Source organism: Rhinatrema bivittatum, chromosome 4 (genome assembly GCF_901001135.1).
Source record: "Rhinatrema bivittatum chromosome 4, aRhiBiv1.1, whole genome shotgun sequence".
NCBI lineage: Eukaryota > Metazoa > Chordata > Amphibia > Gymnophiona > Rhinatrematidae > Rhinatrema > Rhinatrema bivittatum.
Window position 1 is genome coordinate 471003350 of NC_042618.1, and position 20507 is coordinate 471023856.

Below are 20507 nucleotides of genomic sequence, written 5' to 3' on the forward strand. Positions count from 1 at the left end.
ACAATGGTCCCTAGGTGGAAACAGAGTTCGGATCTATACCTCAAACAAGTTCTGAAGGACAGATTGGCCAATCCTGCTATCGCATCGGTCATCCCTGTCCAAACAATAATGTGATGTGAATGAGTGGATGGAACTCCGTGACTCAGCCTTGCAGTTCTCCTCAATGGCAACTGCTCGCAAGTGGGCCACCAATGCTACCATGACTCAGACAGTGAGCCGTGACATGGCCTACAAATGCAATCTTGCCTGGACATAACAGAAGGAGATGCAATCTGCTAGCCAATTGGATAATGTCTGTTTGGCAATGGTGATCCTCAGCTTACTCTGATCAAAAGAAATAAAAAGCTGGGTGGACTATCTATGAGATTCTGTCTGCTTCCGATAGAAGGCTAAGGCTCTTCTGCAGCCCAAATTGTGTAGGGTTTGCTCACTTTGGTAAGAATGAGGCCTGGGAAAAAATGCTGGAAGGATGATCGACTGGTTAAGATGGAAGTCTGACACCACCTTAGATAGGAACTTAGGTGCGTATGGAAGACCACCCTGTCATGAAAAAACTTAGTGTAAGGTGGATTAGTTGCTAAGGCCCAAAGCTCATTTACCCTGCGCACTGAAGACACCACCACTAACAATATGATCTTCCAGGTCAAGTACTTCAAGTCACAGGAGTGCAGTGGCTCAAAAGGAGCTTTAATTAGCTGAGCTAACACAACAATGAGGTCCTAGGACACAGTAGGAAGCCTTAAGGGAGGCTTCAAATGAAGCAGGCCCCACATGGATTGTACAAGTATGGGCTGTACAGAGATGGACTTACCTTCTACGCAATGATGATATGCAATAATTACAATAAGATGAATCTTAACTAAGTTGGTCTTGAGACCAGCTTCAGCTAGGTGCAGAAGATAGTCAAAAAGTTTTCTGTTAAGCAGTGGAAAGGGTCTAGGGCCCTTTGCTCATACTACAAGGAAAACCTCCTTCACTTCAATCCATATGACTTTCTGGTGGAAGGCTTTCTGGAAGCTACAAGGACATGAGACACATCCTCTGAGCGATCAAGAGGTTGGAGGATCAGCCTCTCAACATCCAAGCTGTGAACAATAGGGTTTGAAGGTTGGGATGCTGCAACCTGACCTGATCCTGAGTGACGAGAGCTGGGGAAGTCCTGAGTCTTATTGGTTTCCTAATGCACAACTCTCAGAGGAGTGGAAATCAAATCTGTCTTGGCCAATGAGGGGCTATGAGGATCATAGTTCCTTTGTCCTTCCTGAGCTTTATAAAAGTCTTCGCTACTAGTGGAAATGGAGGATATGCCAATGAAGGGCAAAAGTGTCTGAGGCTAGCTTGCTGTGTGTCCTGTACGTGGAACAGAAGGACCTTCCTGTTCCAAGGGGCCGAATACAGATCCATCTCCGGGGTTCCCATAGGCAGAAGATCCGATTTGCTATTCTTTAGTCCAGGGATCATTCGTGGTGTCTGAAGGAATGACTCGGTCTGTCTGCCACCCCATTCTCCAGATCATCTAGATACATTTATTTTATTTATTTTTTAGATTTTTATATACCGGTGTTCCTGTATTAAAATACAGATCACATCGGTTTACATTGAAACATAAAAATTACGCCAAGAGGCGGTACATATAACAAGGTTATAGAACTTGGAAAACATGGAAAACAGGTTCGAAAAATAACATTGAGAAAATTGTATAGTCTCTTTGAGAAACCAAATCATAAAATAAGGCGTAATTGTCTAAGATAAATGTGATCTGCAGAAGGGATTGCGATGGTGAGAAAAACTTGATAGCTGGAGGTAAAAAATAATCAAAGTTCTGGAAAAGCTTGGCTAAAGAGCCAGGTTTTAATTTTCTTTTTGAAGAAATGGCTCTGAGCTTCATTCCCTTGGATAGGGCCCATGACCAAATCTGGATTGCTTAGTGACACAGGAAGTAAGAGCCAGTACCAACCTGCTTGTTGAGGTAGTATATCGCTACGATTTGAGGAACACCCAACAGATTTAATTTGTACCCTCTGCAGATAATACCCACTGGTCTGAGGTTACAATGGGCCATCGGTTCACAAAGAACCACAACTTTCCTGACATGGGATAGTGGCTACATTCTCTCTGATCCAGTCAAAACCCCATCCCAGGAGTTGATTGAGATGTTGGCTGGTGCTTTGGTGGTCCTCTGTTGCCTGTGATGGCTATGAGGGGCCTGCTGCTAAGACCAAGAGGATGGAGGATAATGCATCCTCGGGGGGAAGAAAGCAATCCTCGGCCCTTATCTCAGAACCATTTTAGATGAGGAGGCCAGGTCTTGAGTGCTAGTGGAGAGCTGCTGGAGCATTGCACAGCGATCACAGATCTGTGCCTCTGCATCCTTCATACAATCTCTGAAGAGATTCTCTCCTGGATATGGCACGTCAGCAAGTCATTCCTGCATTTCTTGACAGACAGCGGAGGCCTGCAGCCAGGCTAGTCTGTGGGCTCCAATCCCTGAAGCAGAGACTCTCGATGTTGCCTCGAAAACATTGTATATTGAACGGACCCCATGTTTTCCACAGTGTAGACTCTTTTAAACCAGTGACTGGAGGATGTTGTGCTGCTATTGAAGTAGCTGCTCGGCCATCTCCTGCAAATGCTTCAGAATATCCCACATTTACTGGCCCATGAAGAACTGGTAGGCCATCATGTGGGCAATGAGCACAGCTTCCTGAAATACTTTTCTCCCAAGAGTATCCATGGACCATGGATCCCTCCCAGGGGACACCAAGGAGTGGGTCTGAAGGTGCCTGGCCTTTTTGAGAGTGGATTTGATCACAACTGATTGGTGCAGCAGCTGGCGTTTATTGAATCTGGAAGCCTTCTGGATGAGGTTCACAATGTCCATCTTTTTATTAACAGGGCCACCGAGAGCAGGTTCTTTCATACCCTCATCAGTAACTCCATAAGGAACTCATGAAGTGGGACTGCCACGATCTGCTTTGGAGGCTCCATGTACTGGAGGATATCTAGCATCTTGTGCCAGGTTTCTTCCTCCATCTGCAACGTAAAGGAGATGGCCTCAGCTATTAACTGAATAAACCCTGCAAAGGAGAGATATTCTGGAGAAGACTACCTTCTGCTATCGGGAGGAGACAGGTCAGAAGGGAGGCCATCCGATGCCTCGTCTTCCAAAGACTGAGGAAGCTCCCCCACCCCAGGGATCAATAGGGTCCTCCTCACTGGCATAGATAAGGGATGGATCCTGAGGCACTCGGTCCTTTTCCAGCGGTATGGAAACTGGAGTGACTAGATACCTCCTCTGTGGAACCGTGGGTGGTCACCGGACCAGTAGATGGTTGCGCTGATGCCCCACTGGGTGATGATGCCAGCAAGACACTGATGAGTGCTTGCAAATAACTATGCAGCAGCAGTTCGAGTAGCAATGGTGCCAGTCTAGGTGCCATTGGTTCTCTAATACAAGGTGCTGCAGCGACTTCTCCATGATGAGCTGGACTCAATTTTACAGTTCCTTCTCGAAGGCTGCCGATGCTAACACTGATTGGCAGCCAGATAGCATGATCAGATCCTCTTCGGAGAGGAAGATTGGTGGTGGACATCTGGACCATTGGAGGTCATGGTAAATCCTTGGACGCTATGGAGGATGAGCCATCCTCACTGTGGGGTTACTTTGGGGGCTTCTCGGCAAAAGCTGGAACATCACTGTGCATTAATGAGAACTAATGCTGATGCTTTTTCAGCTTCCCTTAATGCTCGGCTCGGTCCTTCCCTGCTGAAATCAAAGACGAGGAACCCAATCTGTCTTTAACCAGGAAGAGCCAGGCGATGGCCTGTCTCTGGAGTCCCTGAAGGTCATCAACTTGATGAAGCCGATGGCCCTGCCAATGTTAATGGCTTGATGGCCATCGGTGCGGCTCCGAGGACTCTCGATGTTGATGCCTCTGATGTTCTTGCTGATGGCTCAGTCTTCTGGTGCCCGAAGACCTGTTCCATCTTCTTCAGATAGGCTTGGTGTCCTTTTCTGGACATCTGAGCACATTTGCAGCAACCCTGGATGTTATGTGATGCCCCCAAGCAGAGGACACATCTATGATGGGCATCTGTAACAAACATGGTCCTTGTGTATTGAGGGCGCTGCTGAAACGCCAATGACATGGCATCGCAAAACAAAAGGGATGCGAGATCAAAATCGATGGTGGGAGCTGTCGATGGCCATCACGTACTGGCACCCTGGGGTTTTGACACAAAAGAAAACTTAAGGTAAACAACTGAAAAACCTACTTAGGGAACTGAGGGACTCCGTATTGATGAGGTGCAAATTCCAATGGTGAAACTTCTCTGAAAAGAAAAAAAAAGCTAAAAAGGTTGTAAAAAAGTTAGGCTCACAAAAAACGTGAACCACTGGGTTCCACAGAAAAAATAAGACTGAAGAGACCCCGCGTGTACGTGTGGTATAATGCATGCATGGGTATGCTCAGAGAGGCTTAGTCAAAGTTCTAGAAACTTTGTCATACGTTTTCCATGCCGGGCTCCATTGAATGATGTCACCCATGTGCAAGGACTGCCATCTTGCTTGTCCTTGGAGAACCAATGGATGCCTCTCTTCAATGACAAACCAAAATTTAAAAGCCAGAATTTGCTAAAGGCTAAAGAGGGCACATAAAGCTAGAAAGTACTCATGAAATCTGATTTTATGCTTTAAGAGGGTAATTTTCAGACAGCCTGGCATAGCGTACACACAGACTTTACCAAACATTTTCAAATATTTACATGTGTGAGTTTGCTTTGAAAATACTTGGATAATTGACTGAGTAAGCACACACATTCACTTGCGTAAAATTATATTTCCTCTTCGGAAGGCATGTTACACCCATACTTCTGAAATCAAAAAGTGTGCACGTAAGAGAAGATTCCACCCCAACTCTGTCCCCTGGAATACCTTTGCTCTGTTTGTGTAGAATTATCCACATAATTGGATTCCGCATGTACTTTTATATGCACTCAGTCCTAAGCTCTTTTTAGTACAGCCATTTACGCATACAAAAATAAAATTTTATGCATGTAAATAGCTTTGAAAAAGTATGCATAGAAATTGTACTTCCACCTAAGTATCTTAAATTAACTTTCAAGGGCTTTAATGATTTTCAGAAGGATTTCCGCATATCAAACATGGCTTTTAGCGCATAAACGTACTTTTGAAAATTGTCCAGGGAGGGAGGGCTGTGCATGTAAAAGTACACATAGAAGTATAAGTGCAATCCATGGTTACTCCAAGAGGAATAGAATTATAGAAGTTTAAAAACTAAAAACAAGCAATGGAAAATTGTTTCTTACCTGCTAATTTTCATTCCTATAGTCTCACAGATCAGTCCAGATGGATGGCTTTTCTCCCCTACCAGCAGATGGAGACAGAGAAGAAGAGATTTACTGAGACTATGTTACTTAAGTCAGTGTGCCACATGCAGTCCCTCAGTATTTCACTTTACCCAAGCCAAGATACAAATGATCTAAAAACAACTTCCCCACTACCAAATGAGTGAGAGAAAAGGTATGGTTCCAAGGCTGAACCTAACAAAGAAATTCCTACTAGATACACACAGATTAGAGCAGTCTTTCCAGAGAGGGCAGGGCTCTGGACTAATCTGTGGGACTACAGGAACAAAAATTAGCAGGTAATAACAAATTTTCCTTTCCTGAGCATCCCTCAGATCAGTCCAGATGCATGGAATGTACCCAAGTACCCCTAAAGTGGGCGGGAACCTAAAAGACCCATGTGCCATACATTCTCTCTGAACCTGCTGCTTCTGGTGCCCGGACATCTAACCGATAATGTCCCGTAAAAGTGGGAAGTGGGAAGTGAAGACCAACTGACAATTCTTCCAGGATGCTAGTGGCGTGGGCCCGTAGACCCACTGGAATCAGATGTCCCTTACATATGTAAGTGGACAGAATGGCCTCTTTTAGCCAACATATACAATGGTACCTTTTGAAGCCTTGTTCCCTTTACTCACGCCACCAAAATGAATGAACAAGCGATCTGTTCTTTGAAACAAGTGATCTTCAGATAGCGTTGCAGAACATGATATATATCCCACAAATGAAGTTTTCTTGCATATGGAACTGAAGAATCTAAATCCTGAAAAGATGGAAGTTCTACCATCTGACTTAGGTGAAATGAAGAAACCACCTTTGACAAAAAAGAAGCCACTGCACATAAAGACACCCCATCATCTGAAATCTGAAGAAGGGGTCCCTACAAGACAACACCTGAAGTTCTGAATCTGCCTAGCTGAACACATCACCACTATGAAGACCGCCTTCAGTGTAAGACACGTCAATGACACTTTCCTCAATGGCTCAAAGGGAGGACCACTGAGAGCTTGTAAAACCAAATTCAGATTCTACGAGGGAAACACCCACCTACTCAGAGGCCACAGATGTTTACTCCTCTAAGGAATCAAGCTAAATCCGGAAGCAAAGAGTGGGACAACCCCTGCCCATTACCTCAAAAACAGCCCAAGACTTCCACCTGTACTCGGAGAGACTTGTATGCCAACCCTTTTGCCAGGCCTTCCTGCAAAAAGACAAGAACTTGAGAAACCGATGATCGAAAAGAAGTAATCCCTTCCCCAAGACACCAAACCTCAAATACCTTCTACACCCTGACATAAGCCAACGAAGTGGAAGGCCTCCTAGATTGCAGCAAAATAGTAATGACTTCCTCCAAATACCAATTGCAAATGCTTCTGTTCAAAAGCCAAGCTACAAGACCAAAACGAGCCACCTGTTTGAAGACTATTGGTCTTTGATGAAGAAGTTTGGGCAGATACCAAGTAATCACCCCAGGGAAAAGTGCACTTGATACCAAAACTCGACGATCCCAATCGTCCTCCAGTCTGCATGGGCTGGAGAGCGCTTCCCTCGCAATTCTTTCACAGCCATCTTCCCCCCCCCCCCCCAAACGCTGCCCGGGCTTCCAATCACAAAAGATATAACAAGTTCCTCACGCTCCTTGCAGCGAAAAGGTCCTCCAACCGGCCCCTGTACCATGGGAGACATGCTGCACAAGTTCTGTTATTGCTTATTGCAGTGGGATCGAGCCGCTCCAGGCAGTGCCACTTCCCTTCCCTTTTTTTTTTCAAACTTGCTTTAAAGTGATAATTTTCCCCAAACAGGAAGTAAAATAAATTAGACAAAAAGGATACTTCCCTGAAGTAACTTTTGGCACTGGGGAGAACTGGAGTTTCCACAGAAGGGAGGAACAGGCAGGGTATGAGGGAGCCAGCAGTACTGGTTATCAAACCCTCTTAGAAATCCGGGCAGAAGCAAAGCAGGGCAACCAATCCCCTGCTTGCCCCAACTCTACCAGGGGAATGGCCCTAGAAGTAATCATCATCAGAATTCTACTGCAGATTTAGCACCTCTTCCATCCGCTGTAGACTGAGAAATACTGAGGGACTGAAGGTGGTACACTGACTTAAGTAACACAGTCTCAGTAAAACATTTCTTCTCTATCTCCATCTGCTGGTAGGGGAGAAAAACCCATGCATTTCGACTGATCTGGGGGCACACAGGAACTTAACATTTTTGTTTGTATGCTGACATGAGATGGATACTAGGCTTCCTCTTGTGTATTGTGAAGAACTGTCTAGTGCAATGTCAGTGGAACTCAGGACTAAACAGGAATCCCTTTCCCCACCAAATCAATAACATGGGAAGACTGGAAGTGGGGGAAGTCACAGTATAATTTACAAAGTCATTGAACCCAAGCCTCTCAAAATGTATTCTGATCTCACATGAAAATTAACAAAGGATGAAATGCTTCATGCATTAGGTACCTTGGTTCTGAGGATGTTTGGCTGGGACTTGAAGAAAAGACAGATGATGGAAGCCTTTAAGAGAGGTTAAGAAGACAAAACACTGTGTCATGGGATACAATACCAACAGCAGCGTGTAATAAAAAAGATATTGAATTTATGTCATAATAATCCTCCCACATTCTCCTTTTCATAATTAAACTTCCCTAATGGAATAAATTAATTATCACTTCAATATCAAAGAACAGATTCCTTTTTCAGCTTCCTGAAGATAAAAATAAGATTTTTCCTCTGACATTAAACACATTTCTTTGGTTTGTCCTATGTGAATTGTGCAAACTTTTCACCTCAGTAAAAATAAAACCTTTTCTTCTACTGGAAAAGGTTCTTAATACAGAACCTTCATCTACTGATGGTAAGATGGACTTGCTGGGAAAGACTGCTTAAATTCTGAGAAAAGTTTCTTAGAAGATTAAGCTATTATTGGCTTATTATTGCTAATTTTAAGGTGAGCATTTTTTAATTGCAAGTGTTATAATTATGTTTGTTCTGGAAAAAAGACTTTGGATTAATTATGTGAGCTAGAAGGTTAGTATTTTTTTGCAAGTGTTAGAACTGGGAGTTTGCAAAGTTCACTTACTTGATCTGACAAGGTGATAGTACTGGTTCCTGGGATAAATATAAGGTCTTGGGCCTGGATTTATCAAAATGTACTAAATATCGCATGTGACAGGAAAAAGGGTGTGTTTTATGGTAATAGTTTTATTATCGCAATAATACCTATGTATGCGATGTGAGAGAGAGAGAGAGAGAGAGAGACTAACCATAATGCCCTCACGCTAGACAGGTATTTATATCTCTATGGGAGGCCCACCTAGTAACTCGAGGTGAGGTTTAGGTATTAGTGTAGGGGTTAGGGGACACGTAGACATTCAAAGTGAGACGTACGAACAGAACAGTGCTCTCTTGTGAAAATTTGATGACCTTCGGAGTGAGGAAACTCACCCAAAGATGAGATTTGTGCAATGTTCTCTCAACCTAGCTTGATGTTACCCAGATAGAGAGTCCATGTGACATCATCTGTGGGCATTGGCAGTAGAGGTTCTTGCCGTGAGGCCTTTAAGATTAGGTACACTGCATGCACATGCACACAGGATCCAAATGGCAACTCTAGCATCAGCAGTGCGCTGGCTCACAGGGACATCTCAAGAGGTCACAAACATGACAGTACACCCCCCTCCAAAGACTCCTCCCCAACTTCCTGGGCTTGGATTTATCGGAAAAACGTCTGTGGAATTCCACTACCAGCTGGGGGGCTTGTAGGTTGGAGGCTGGCTCCCAAGCGTTTTCTTCAGGTCCATAGTTTTTCCAGACAATACGGTATTACAACCGGTTATGAACTCTTCTAGATTCTAGGATTTCTTGGAACTCGAATGAATTATTTTCCTCTGCCTCAATTACCCAGCCAGGAAAGGATGGCAGGCTTCAACATAGAAATATGGAAGATGTCATGGACCCTTAGGGATGGTGATAATCTGAGTTTATAAGCTGCTGGGCCTAATTGGTGGTCAATTAGGAATGGTCCAATGAACCATGGAGCAAACTTCAGGGGAGGCATCCTGAGTCTCAAGTTCCTGGTACTGAGCCGGACTAAGCTACCTGGGCACAGCTGAAGTGCTGGACAGCGGTTCTTGTCAACTTACTTCTTAGAATATTCTTCCGCCTTGTCCAGCAGAAGATGGGTTTTAGTCCAAAGCTCTTGAAGCTCTTGTACTGTCAGGATGACTGCTGGACAACTGTTTGAAACAAGTAGTGGTCTGGATGTCGAGGATGTCGAGGATGTCACCCAAAGACTACGTAAAAGGGTGAAGACCTTGTGGAAGTGTTGACATGGATGTTATGGGCAAACTCAGTCCATGGAAAGGAGAGAGGCCCAGTTATCCTGGCACAAATTAATGTAAGCTCGCAGGAAGTCTTAAGGCTTTCGTTCACCCATTCGGTTTGCCGTTGCTTTGAGGGTGGTACACAGATGTGAAATCTAACATGATTTCCGGCATAAGTCTTTCCAGTATCGGGCGGTGAACTGAACTCCCCGATCTGAGAGAATATGAAGTGGCAGCCCATGCAGGTGGAAAATGTGCTGTACAAATAGCTTCGCTAATTCAAGTGCGGATGGGAGTCCAGGTGGGGGAATGAAATGTGCCATCTTGGAGAATCTGTCCAAAACCACCCATATGGTGGTATTGCCACTAGAGAGGGGAAGGTCACAGATGAAGTCTGTGGCCACATGGGTCCAAGGTTCCGTGCAGGCTGGCACTGGCTGTAACAACCCCCACTGTTGTGCTCTGACACTTTTATGCATGGAGCAGGAAGGGCAAAATGGCTGAACATCAGTCTTCATCTGGGGCCATCAATAGTGTCGCATGATTAGTTTCAATTAGCAGGTAATGTCAGGATGACTAGATAGTCAGGAGTCGTATGCCCACTCCAGAACCTTTTGATGAAGGCATTGGGGTACCACCATCTTACCGGGAGGAACTGTGAAGGTGGCAGCGATAACAATTTTGACTGTGTCAATAATGTGTTGTGAGGGTTCCAAGGTTCCTCTGCATTGAATGACTGAGAGAGAGCATCCGCTTGTCTGTTCTTGTCAGCTGGTCAGCACCGCAACTCAAAGTCTAATGAATTGAAGAATAAAGACCAGCGAGCTTGCCAGGGATTGATTCAGCCTTTGAGCCTGTGCTAAGTGTTCAAGATATTTATGATCTGTATAAATGGTTATTTGGTGCTTAGCCACTTCCAACAGATATCACCATTCCTCCAAGGCTAACAGCTCACGATCACCGAAGTATAATTCTTCTTTGCAGAAGAAAATTTCTTGGAAAAATAGGAGCGAATCACAGAGTACCCTTAGAATTATGATGCAGGAGGACAGGTCCCACCCCAAGGGTAGAGGCATCTACTTCCAGAATAAAGGGTTGAGACAGATCTGGATGATGTAGGCAAGTACCAAGGGTGAATTTCTTCTTTAGCTGTTCAAAGGCCTGGATGGCATCTGGGATCCAATTCCTGGTGTCGGTACCCTTTCAAGTAAGGGCTGAGAGTGGAGCCACTAAGGAGAAGTACCCTGTATAAATTGTCTATAGTAGTTGGCGAAACCAAGAAAGCATTGAATAGCTTTGAGGCCTACCGGCTTGGGCCAATCTGAGATGGTTTTTACTTTCTCAGGATCCATATGAACATCCTGCCATGAAACAATATATCCCAAAAAATGGAAATCCTTCTTGCTTAAAGATACACTTTTCTAACTTAGCATATAGATGATGAACATAGCCTTTGCAGGACCTGTTTCACATGGTGTTGGTGCTCAGACAATGATTTTGAGACCAGGATGTCATCTAGATCAGTGGTTCTCAACCAGTGTGTCGCCAAGAATATGCAGGTGTGTCGCCATACTTCCTGTTCCCCCACTGACCCAGCTGCTCCCCTTCCTGAGCAAAATAGGTCCTCCACCCAGGCTTAAAATGCTGATAGCCCGGGCGGAACGCGGCAGGACAGCTGGAGTCAGCGGCACCGGCATGCTCTCTTCTTCCCGTCCCCCACCCTGCGGCCCGGAAGCAGAAGTGGTGAGCAGCGGGTGCATGCACGGAAAGAAGAGACCATGCTAGTGCGAGTAGCATTGGCCTGAAGAAAAGAAGAGAGGCGTGGCCTGAAGGATGAGCTGCACGGCTCGGAGAAAAACAAAGAACATCGTCAACCCTCGCGGCCGATGGGACTCCTTTCTCCACGAGGCCTGAAAATGAAGTAGGTTGCTGCTGCCTTTAGGGTTAGAAGTGGAGGAGGCTGCTGCTGCCGCTAGTTCGGGGGAGGGGGGGAGAGTGAGTGAATGAGCAAGCATGTGTGTTTGTGATCCTGTGTGTGTGTGTGTGTGTGTGAGTGAGAGAGTATGTATGTGAATGATTGAGAGCCCCTACATGTGAAAGAAAGTATGTGTTTATTTATTTGTTGAGTTTTATATACCGTCATTCGGTGAAGCCATCACAACGGTTTACAAGATTCAAAAGGTATTCTCTTAATATATTTGAATTAAGGGTATAACAGGATATATATAATATTCGAAAATGAGCGGATAAAGGGGATTGGAGTGGATATGGATTAGAGGGGATAGGAGGGGGGTGGAAGTGCTACGGAGGGGGGGGGTGAAAGGAAAGAGTGGGGAAAGGAGGGTTACATGGGTGGGGCAATTAGTTAAATGTAAAGTTATTCTTTTTATAGTCCGATATAAAATAATTTTTGAATGAAAAGGGTTTGCTTGTGTATGATTGAGAGCTGGTTTAGGTGAGGAAGCATGTGAGTATGTGATTGAGAGCATGTGAGAAAGATAGAGCATATGTGTCTGTGTGTGATTGAGAGCTGGTTTAGGTGAGGGAGCATGTGAGTATGTGATTGAAAGCCTGTGGGTAAATGAGAGAAAGAGAGAGCATGTGTGTCTGTGTGTGATTGAGAGCTGGTTTAGGTGAGAGATCATGTGAGTATGTGATTGAAAGCCTGTGTGTAAATGAGAGAAAGAGAGAGAGCATGTTTGTAACCATGTGGAGTCTGTGTGTGAGAGAAAAAGACAGCATATGTGTGTGTGATTGAAAGCTTGTGTGTGTAAGCCTGAAAAGATAGATAGCATGTATGTAAATGTGTAATTAAGAGCCTATAAAAGTGAGAGAGAAAAAGCACATGTGAGAAAAAGCACATGTGAGCAATTAAGAGCCAGTGAGAGAGAGAGAGAGAGAGACAGGAGAAAGTTGCAAGCAAACCATCCCTCCTCCTGCTAATTCAAAACAATCTCAGGGCACCTGGATATCAAACGTTTCCAGGTATGCAGAGCAAAAAATTGTTTGTATCCTTATTATTTTTCATTACTGGGTCTTTGTGTCTGCTATTTTGAAATATTTTATTGGTATCTAGAAATTTTTTATATGAGTTTTTAATTATTGGATATTTAATTCATCTGCTGTTTTGAAATAATCTCTTCTTTTTGTTAGTATGGTTTTACTGCTACTGATTTTATATTTCCTGATTTGTTTTATAAGGATGGGTGATGTTTCTTTTTTTCCTTTGTTGCACTGCATACAGAGACTCTGGCTTGTTGCGGTTTCCAATTCAGTATTTGTCTGCTTGCTCCTAGTTATGCGTTTTGGTCTCTTTATTCTTTGGTTAGGTGAGGGTCAGCACATGTGATTCAGATGAGGTTTTCTGCTGGCGTGTAGTTTCTGTGTAGGGCTCTATAGCAGCCTGACTTGGTCCGTTTTCCTAATAGGAGATGTATTGGTGTCTTAAGGCCTGGTATAATATTTTCAGTGTTGCCTTTTCTTAGGTAAGGTGGTTAATGTTAAATGCTGGAAATTGGTGCTGTTTTGGTGTGGGATGTTTACTGTTTATGCAATTTCTGTTCAGACAGAATATGTTTCTTTTTCTTGAGTCATTCTTAACAATAACAATAATACTGGACTTTATTTTTTATTTCCGTCGTAAATTGTAATGAGCAGTGTGTCACACATGTGAGTGTGGCCTGTCAGGTGTGTCACGATGGGAAAAAGGTTGAGAACCACTGATCTAGATAGACCATCACATGGGAATAGAGGAGGTCCTGGAATATCTCGTTTACCATAAATTGAAAGACTACGGGGGCACTGCATAACCCAAAGGGCATTACTAGATATTCATGACTGTCACGGATAATAAAGGTGGTCTTCCACTCGTCACTTTCCTGGATTCAGATCAAGTTGTATGCTCCTCAGAGATCCAATTTTGTAAATACTTGCGTGCCCCGGAGGTGGTCAAAGAGCTCTGAGATCAAAAGAAGTGGATATCGATGTTTTTTTGCAATAGTGTTGAAGACCCGATAGTAAATGCAGGGACATGATGAGGCATCCTTTTTTCCAACAAAAAAGAACCCAGCTCCTGCAGGAGATGATGAGGGGCTAATAAAGCCTCAGTCCAGATTTTCTTTAATATATGTAGACATTGCCTCTGTTTCCGAAGCAGAAAGTGAGTAAACGTAACCTTGCCTGGGATGATACCTATGACACAATCATAGGCGCGAAAACAGCAAACTCCTTATATTGTAATGGTAGGCCCGCAAGTTCAGCAGTAACTGTCTGGGCAGCGGGTATCAGTGAAAAGACCCTAGTAATACATTGTTCACGGCGCTTAGTTCCCCATGTAGCAAGCTGCATAGTTGTCCAATCAATGTGGGGCTGGTGATCAGAACCAGACCCAGAATGATTGCATTGATTGTTTTGGGTAGCACTTAGAGACTTTGTTCTTCATATAAGACCCAAGACTGTAAGGTTAATGGTACTGTAGCCTTAGTAATCTGTCCTGGAAGAGGATCTCCATAAATGGAGGATATCAAAAGTGAGGAATTCAAAGGAACTGTGGGTGTACCATAGTGTTGGATCAGAGTCTCATGAATAAAGCTCCCACCACCGCCAGTGTCCAGGAAGACGAAAGTATCAAGCATGACATCTTTATGGGACAAGTGTACTGGGATCAGTAATTGTAGAGAGATGCAAAGATGATCTAGGGTGGTGTCTCTCTCACCAGATCTCATCGCCTTGCAATATGGCCTGGCCTAGTGCTGTAGAAGCAAAGGTTGAGGGTCCGACATCTCAGCCTCTCATCATCCAAAACTCGGAAATGATCCACTTGCATAGGATCTGCTGGTGGTGGACCAAGTTCAAAAGGAGTACCATTAGTCATTGCCTTCTGGAAAGTTAAGCAAGGTGGACAGAGTGATGTATCAAGCTTCTTTCTTTGGCCCATTCGTATCACTAAGCTGAATAGCCCGTCCAGGATAGGTGGTAAAGCTCGGGCAGCCAGCTCATCCTTAATGCATTCATAAAGGGCCGGATTTTAAATGTCCTGTGCGCGCCGGCGCGCCTATTTTGCATAGGCCGCCAGCACGCGCAGAGCCCCGGGACGTGCGTCAGTCCCGGGGCTTCGTAAAAGAGGCGTGTCAGGGGCGTTCCGTAAATGACTCGGTGTTTCGGGGGCGGGCCCGGGGGCGTGGCGCCGGCCCGGGGGCGTGGTCGAGGCCTCCGGATCAGCCCCTGGGTCGGGTGATGGCGCACCAGCAGCCCACTGGCGCGCGCAGATTTACGTCTGCTTTCAGCAGGCGTAAATCTGCCAACAAAGGTAAGGGGGGGGGTTTAGATAGGGCCGGGGGGGGTGGGTTAGGTAGGGGAAGGTGGGGGGAGGGCGAAGGAAAATTCCCTCCGAGGCCGCTCTGAAATCGGAGCGGCCTCGAAGGGAACAGGCAGCGCGCACTGGGCTCGGCGCGCGCAGGTTGCACAAATGTGCACCCCCTTGCGCGCGCCGACCCCGGATTTTATAAGATATGCGCGTATCTTATAAAATCCAGCGTACTTTTGTTCGCGCTTGGTGCGCGAACAAAAGTACGCACTCGCACAAAATTATAAAATCTATCCCAAAGTCATTGATGGAAAATTGCTAACAAGCTGTCACTGCCCCACTGGAATTCAGAAGCCAAGGTGTGGAAGTCCACTGTGTACTCCCTCACTGAGCGGGAGCCTTGTTTGATCTGTAGGAGTTCCGAACACTTGGATGTGTTGCGGCCGGGCTCATCAAATACTTAACGGGAATTCTTGCAAAAAATGGGTCAGATCCCCAGGAGTGGGCCATCTCTTTCCCAGAGAGAAGATGGGAAGTATGTCCTTGGCTTGGGCAACAAGGAAAGAATGTAGCTTACCTTTACTCGGTCACTCAGGAATAATGGTGCCTACAGCTCAAATTGCATCCGACACTGGTTAAGGAAGCCTCTGCAGCTTCTGAGATCCCCATCATACCTTGGAGGTGAAGGCAATTGGAGCATGGATATGGCAGGTCGGATGACTGGTGCTGGAGCAGGCATTGGGACAGGCCGGGCCGCAATGCCTTGAAGATAGCCAGACATGGTATTCAACTGGTCCAGCTGCTGTTGGAGTTGGTACGCTAGATCAACAATGGAGGAGGTGAGGGGGGAGAGTCTGCCGAGCTAATGGTCTCAGCAAACTGTAATAGATACAGGGTGTGTGAGCCCTTAGTGTTGCAGCATATTTGACGCTGCCTTGAGGGCGAGCCCCCGAGGCCTATGCTGGCAGCTGATGAATGTGCCCTGTAGCAAGTCAGTCTGAAGTTTCACCTTTACTAGCCACCTCCTCCACAGGTTGAGCCCTTGGATTCTAGCAGCCAGCAGGACTTAGGTGGGTTCCTACAGCAGAGGTGGTAGCTAGAGTCCAGAGACACACCAAAGACAAGAATACAGCAGGCTTATGGATGTCGGAGGAGAGCTAAGATCGGGGCAGGAAGCGAGCAAGAGTAGTCAGGTCCAGGCTAGAGATTAGGTTCAGGCGGCAGGTAAACATAGTCAGGCCTAAAGGGATTCTGGTGGGCAACATGGCTATGGTGTTCTTGCTGCTGTGAAGAGGCTTCCAGCATCGGCCTTTCCTGGGGGTGAATGCACTGGCTTGCAGGGATGTCCTGCGAGCCAGGAAACATAACAGCTGCTGGTGCTAACTTTTAAAAAGGAAAGCAGTTTTTAAACTAGACCATGGGAGAAAGCTGACAGTCACTCAGATGAGCATGGTTCAGAGGGGGGTATCGTCCAAGGATACTTGCAAAACAGGGAAGTTAGAATATCACAGTAGAGAAATTGTGGTTAAGGCTGAAGTAGACCAGACGGATGTAGACAAAGCACACAGATGTGAATGACTCTACACTGCCTGTATCATTTGCTAATAAACAGGTTATTAATACAAAAAGAGAAATTAAAGTACAAATAATAAATATACTTTAAAATGCCTGTATGCAAATACCTGAAGTCTGAATAGTAAAATTGGTGAGTCAGAATGTATGGCATTATATAACAGTATAGCAATTATAAGCATTTCAGAGACATGGTGGAAGGAAGATATGGTGTAGATTAAATCGGCAGAGGAGTGGCACTATTTGTAAATTATGGCATACTGTCAATCCTGCAGGAAACAAAATGTACTGTGGAATCTTTATGGATAGAAATTCCATGTGTGACAGATAAGAGTATAACAGTGGGTGTATACCACCATCCATGTGGCTAAGATGAAGAAACAAGCTGTGAAATGCTTGCTGAAATTAAAAAAGCAAATAAATTTGGCAACACAAAGATAACTGGCGATTTCAATCACTCTAATATTGATTGGGTCAATGTCTCATCATGACATGCTAGAGAGTTTAAGTTTCTAGATGCCATAAATGACTGTTTCATGAAGCATCTGGTCCTAGAAATGATGAGAAGGGCAGCTACTTTAGATCTAGTCCTTAGTGGAATGTATGACCTGGTGCAAAGGGTTACAGTGGTGGGGCTGCTAAACAATAGCGATCATAACGCAATAGAATTTGACATATTCACTAGAGGGAAGACATTAAGTAAAACTTGCTGTAGCATATAACTTTATGATAGAATGAGGAAATTAATGAGAAAAGAACTAAAAGGAGCGATTGCAAAAGCTAAAAGTTTGCATGATGCATGACACCATTTAAAAATACTATCTTGTAAACCTAGATAAAATGTACTCTATGCATTAAAAAAGGTGAAAGGAAGACCAAATAACTGCCAGTTTGGTTTAATGGTGAGGTTAAAGAATCAGTTAAAACCAAAAGGATATCAGTCAAGAAATAGAAAGCAGACCCTAATGAGAAAAATTGGCAAGAACATAAGTGCTGGCAAATTAGATGTAAAGCAGTAGTGAGACTGGCCAAAAGAAAACCTAGGAAGAAGCTTGCCAGTTAGGCAAAAACGAATAATTTACTTTTCAAGTATATTGGAAGCAAAAGCCTGTGAGGGAGTCAGATGGACTGCTAGATGACCCAAAGGCAAAAGGGGAGCGCTCAGGGAGAAGGATTTAGCAGAAAAACCTGAATTCATTTTTTGCCTTGGTCTTTACTGAGGAGGAGGATGGGAACATATCCACATCTGAAACATTCTTTAATGGTGGAGATTCTGAGCAATTAAAACAAATACCTGTGATAATGGAGGCTTTAACAGATCAGATTGACAAACTAAAGAGTAACAAATCACCAGACCAGATGACATCCAGCCCATAGTTCTAAAAAAACTAAAACTTGGAATTGCTAACCTGTTACTAATAATCTATAACTTATCATTTAAAACAGCTACAATACCTGAAGACTGCAAAGTGACTTCATGGGTGATCTGGGAAACTCTAGACTGCTGAGCCTGACATCAGTGCCGGGTAAAATAGTAGAAGCCATTCTTAAAACCAAAACCACTGGCCATAGAGAAAGACCTGGCATAATGGGGAAGAGTCCGCATGGTTTTAGCAAGGAGAAGTCTTGTCTTGCCATCTGTTAGATTTTTTTTTGAAGGTGTAAATAAACATGTAGATAAAGGTGAAAACGGCTGATATGATGTATATGGACTTTCAGAAGGCAGCTGACAGAGTCCCCCGTGAGAGGATCTCAGGGAATTAAGAAGTCAAGGGATAGGAGGCAATGTCCTGCTGTGGATTGGTAACTGGTTAAAAGACAGGAAACAGAGGGTAGAACTAAACAGTTTTTCAAATAGAGAAAGGTTATTAGTGGAGTACCTGTGCTATTTAACATACTCATAAATGATCTGGAAAAGAGAACAAGTGAGGTGATCAAATCTGCAAATGACAAAATTATTCAACGTTGTTAAAACAGCAGCAAATTATGAGGTACTGCAGAGGGACTTTGTGAGATTAGGAGACTGAAAAACTGAATGGCAGATGAAAAGTGCCATGTGATACACATAGGGAAAAATAATCCCAGCTATAGGTACACAATGCTGAGTTCTGTATTGGGAATCTTCACCCAGGAAAAGGACCTTGCAGTCCTTGAGGACAATATGTTGAAATCCTCAGCTCAGCGTGTGGCGGCATAAAAAACAGAATGTTAGGAATGATCCGAAAAGGAATGTAGAATAAAATAGAAAATATTACATTGTCTCTGTACTGAGCCATGGTGCGACTGTACCTTGTGTATTGTGTGCAGTTATAGCTACCCCATCTCAAAAAAGACATAGCAGAACTAGAAAAGGTGCAGAGGAGAGCGACAAAAATGATAAAGGGGATGAGAAGCTACACAGGCTTGGCCTCTTCAGCTTGGAAAAGAGACGGTGACGGGGGACATGATTTATTTATTTGTTGAGTTTTATATACCGTCATTCGGTGCAGCCATCATAACTGTTTACAAAAATCAAACAGAGAATAAACCATTAAAAACATTGATGCATAAATTAATAGTGGGAAATAAGAAGGGATCGGGGAGATGTTGGTGGAGAAAAAGGGAGCATAAGGAAAAGAAGGGAAAAGGATTATGGTAACAGTATGATAGACGTTTAAAAAATCATGAGTGGGGTGCAATGGATAAATAAAAGACAATTATTTACCCTTTCAAATAATACTGAAACAAGAGGACACTCCATGAAACTTACAAACAGAAGATTTAAAACAAATCGTAGAAAATACTTTTTCACTCAGCACACTATCAGGCTGTGGGATCTGTTGGCAGAGGATGTGGTCAAGGCGACAAACATAGCGGGTTTTAAAAGAAGTCTGGAGGAAAAGTCCATAACACTTTATTAGCCACGTAGACCAAAGAAACCCATTACTATTCCTGGGAGTAACCGGAAACAGATCTACTCTATGGAATTTGCCAGGTACTTGCAACCTGGATTGGCCAGGTTGGAGACAGGATGCTGGACCCGATGACCTTAGTCTGACCCAGCATGGCATTTCTTATGTTTTTATCTCATTATCTTCTTTATTTTTTAATGGTGTATTTAATGAGTTTTCAAAGTATTATAAAGGAAAATTGATTCTTTTCGGTCCTGTAATACCTCAGATCAGTCCAGACCAGTGGGCTACTCATCCCTTCCTGCAGATGGAGTCAGAGAAGAAAACTTTGAGGCACTGCTACATAACCAAGAGTGCCACCTGCAGGACCTCAGTATCGACCTGTACTCAAGCCAAGATACTTTAGAAACCCCTTCACATAGACATAGGAAACTAAAGGTTGGATACCCCTGAACTATATACCTTGTTCGTTAAGAAGCAAACAAGAAAAGGAAGGGAATCCTGTAACTGCCCTCTAAGAAAAAAATTCTTTATTAAACAGAAAAATTATGTATTAAGCAGCAAAACTTGGCAGAAAATCAGTCTTTCAGCATCAAACGGGAGGGCCTCTGGACTGATCTGTGGTATTACAGGAACGAAAATTAGCAGGTAAGAACCAATTTTCCTTTATTTATTTATTTATTTATTTCCGATTTTTATATACCGGCATTCGAGACAGCAGTCACATCATGCTGGTTCACATAGAACATGGGTGCATAGTAAACATAGTAAACATAGTAAACATAACTATAACGATGGTGCTGAAAAGGCAGTTACATATAACAGGGTGATAAGAACTTGGCTGAGAAGGAAGAGAAAGGACAGGTTATTAATTCACACAGGTAAACGATAGAGGATATGGTTAAACAAGGTGTAGTTGGAGATTAGTTGACCATGTTGGCGTCCGGGAAAGCTTGAATGAATATCCAGGTCTTTAGTCTTTTTTTGAAGGTTGAGATGCATGGTTCTGTTCTGAGATTTGAGGGGATGGAGTTCCATAACGGTG

At 44.0% G+C, this 20507-nt stretch overlaps 1 protein-coding gene across 5 annotated transcripts in view; it reads right to left on the reverse strand.

Annotated features, from left to right (window-relative positions):
* AGBL3 (ATP/GTP binding protein like 3) overlaps positions 1–20507 on the reverse strand; it is a 279448-nt gene that overhangs the window by 77044 nt on the left and 181897 nt on the right. For all 5 annotated transcript variants that reach the window (XR_003856022.1, XM_029597245.1, XM_029597246.1 and 2 more), the window contains one exon: positions 7833–7886. Coding sequence is in view for 4 of the 5 variants with exons in the window: in XM_029597245.1 (XP_029453105.1) it covers positions 7833–7886 (54 nt within the window). In the remaining variant the exon portion in view is untranslated. The remainder of the gene's footprint in view (positions 1–7832; positions 7887–20507) is intronic.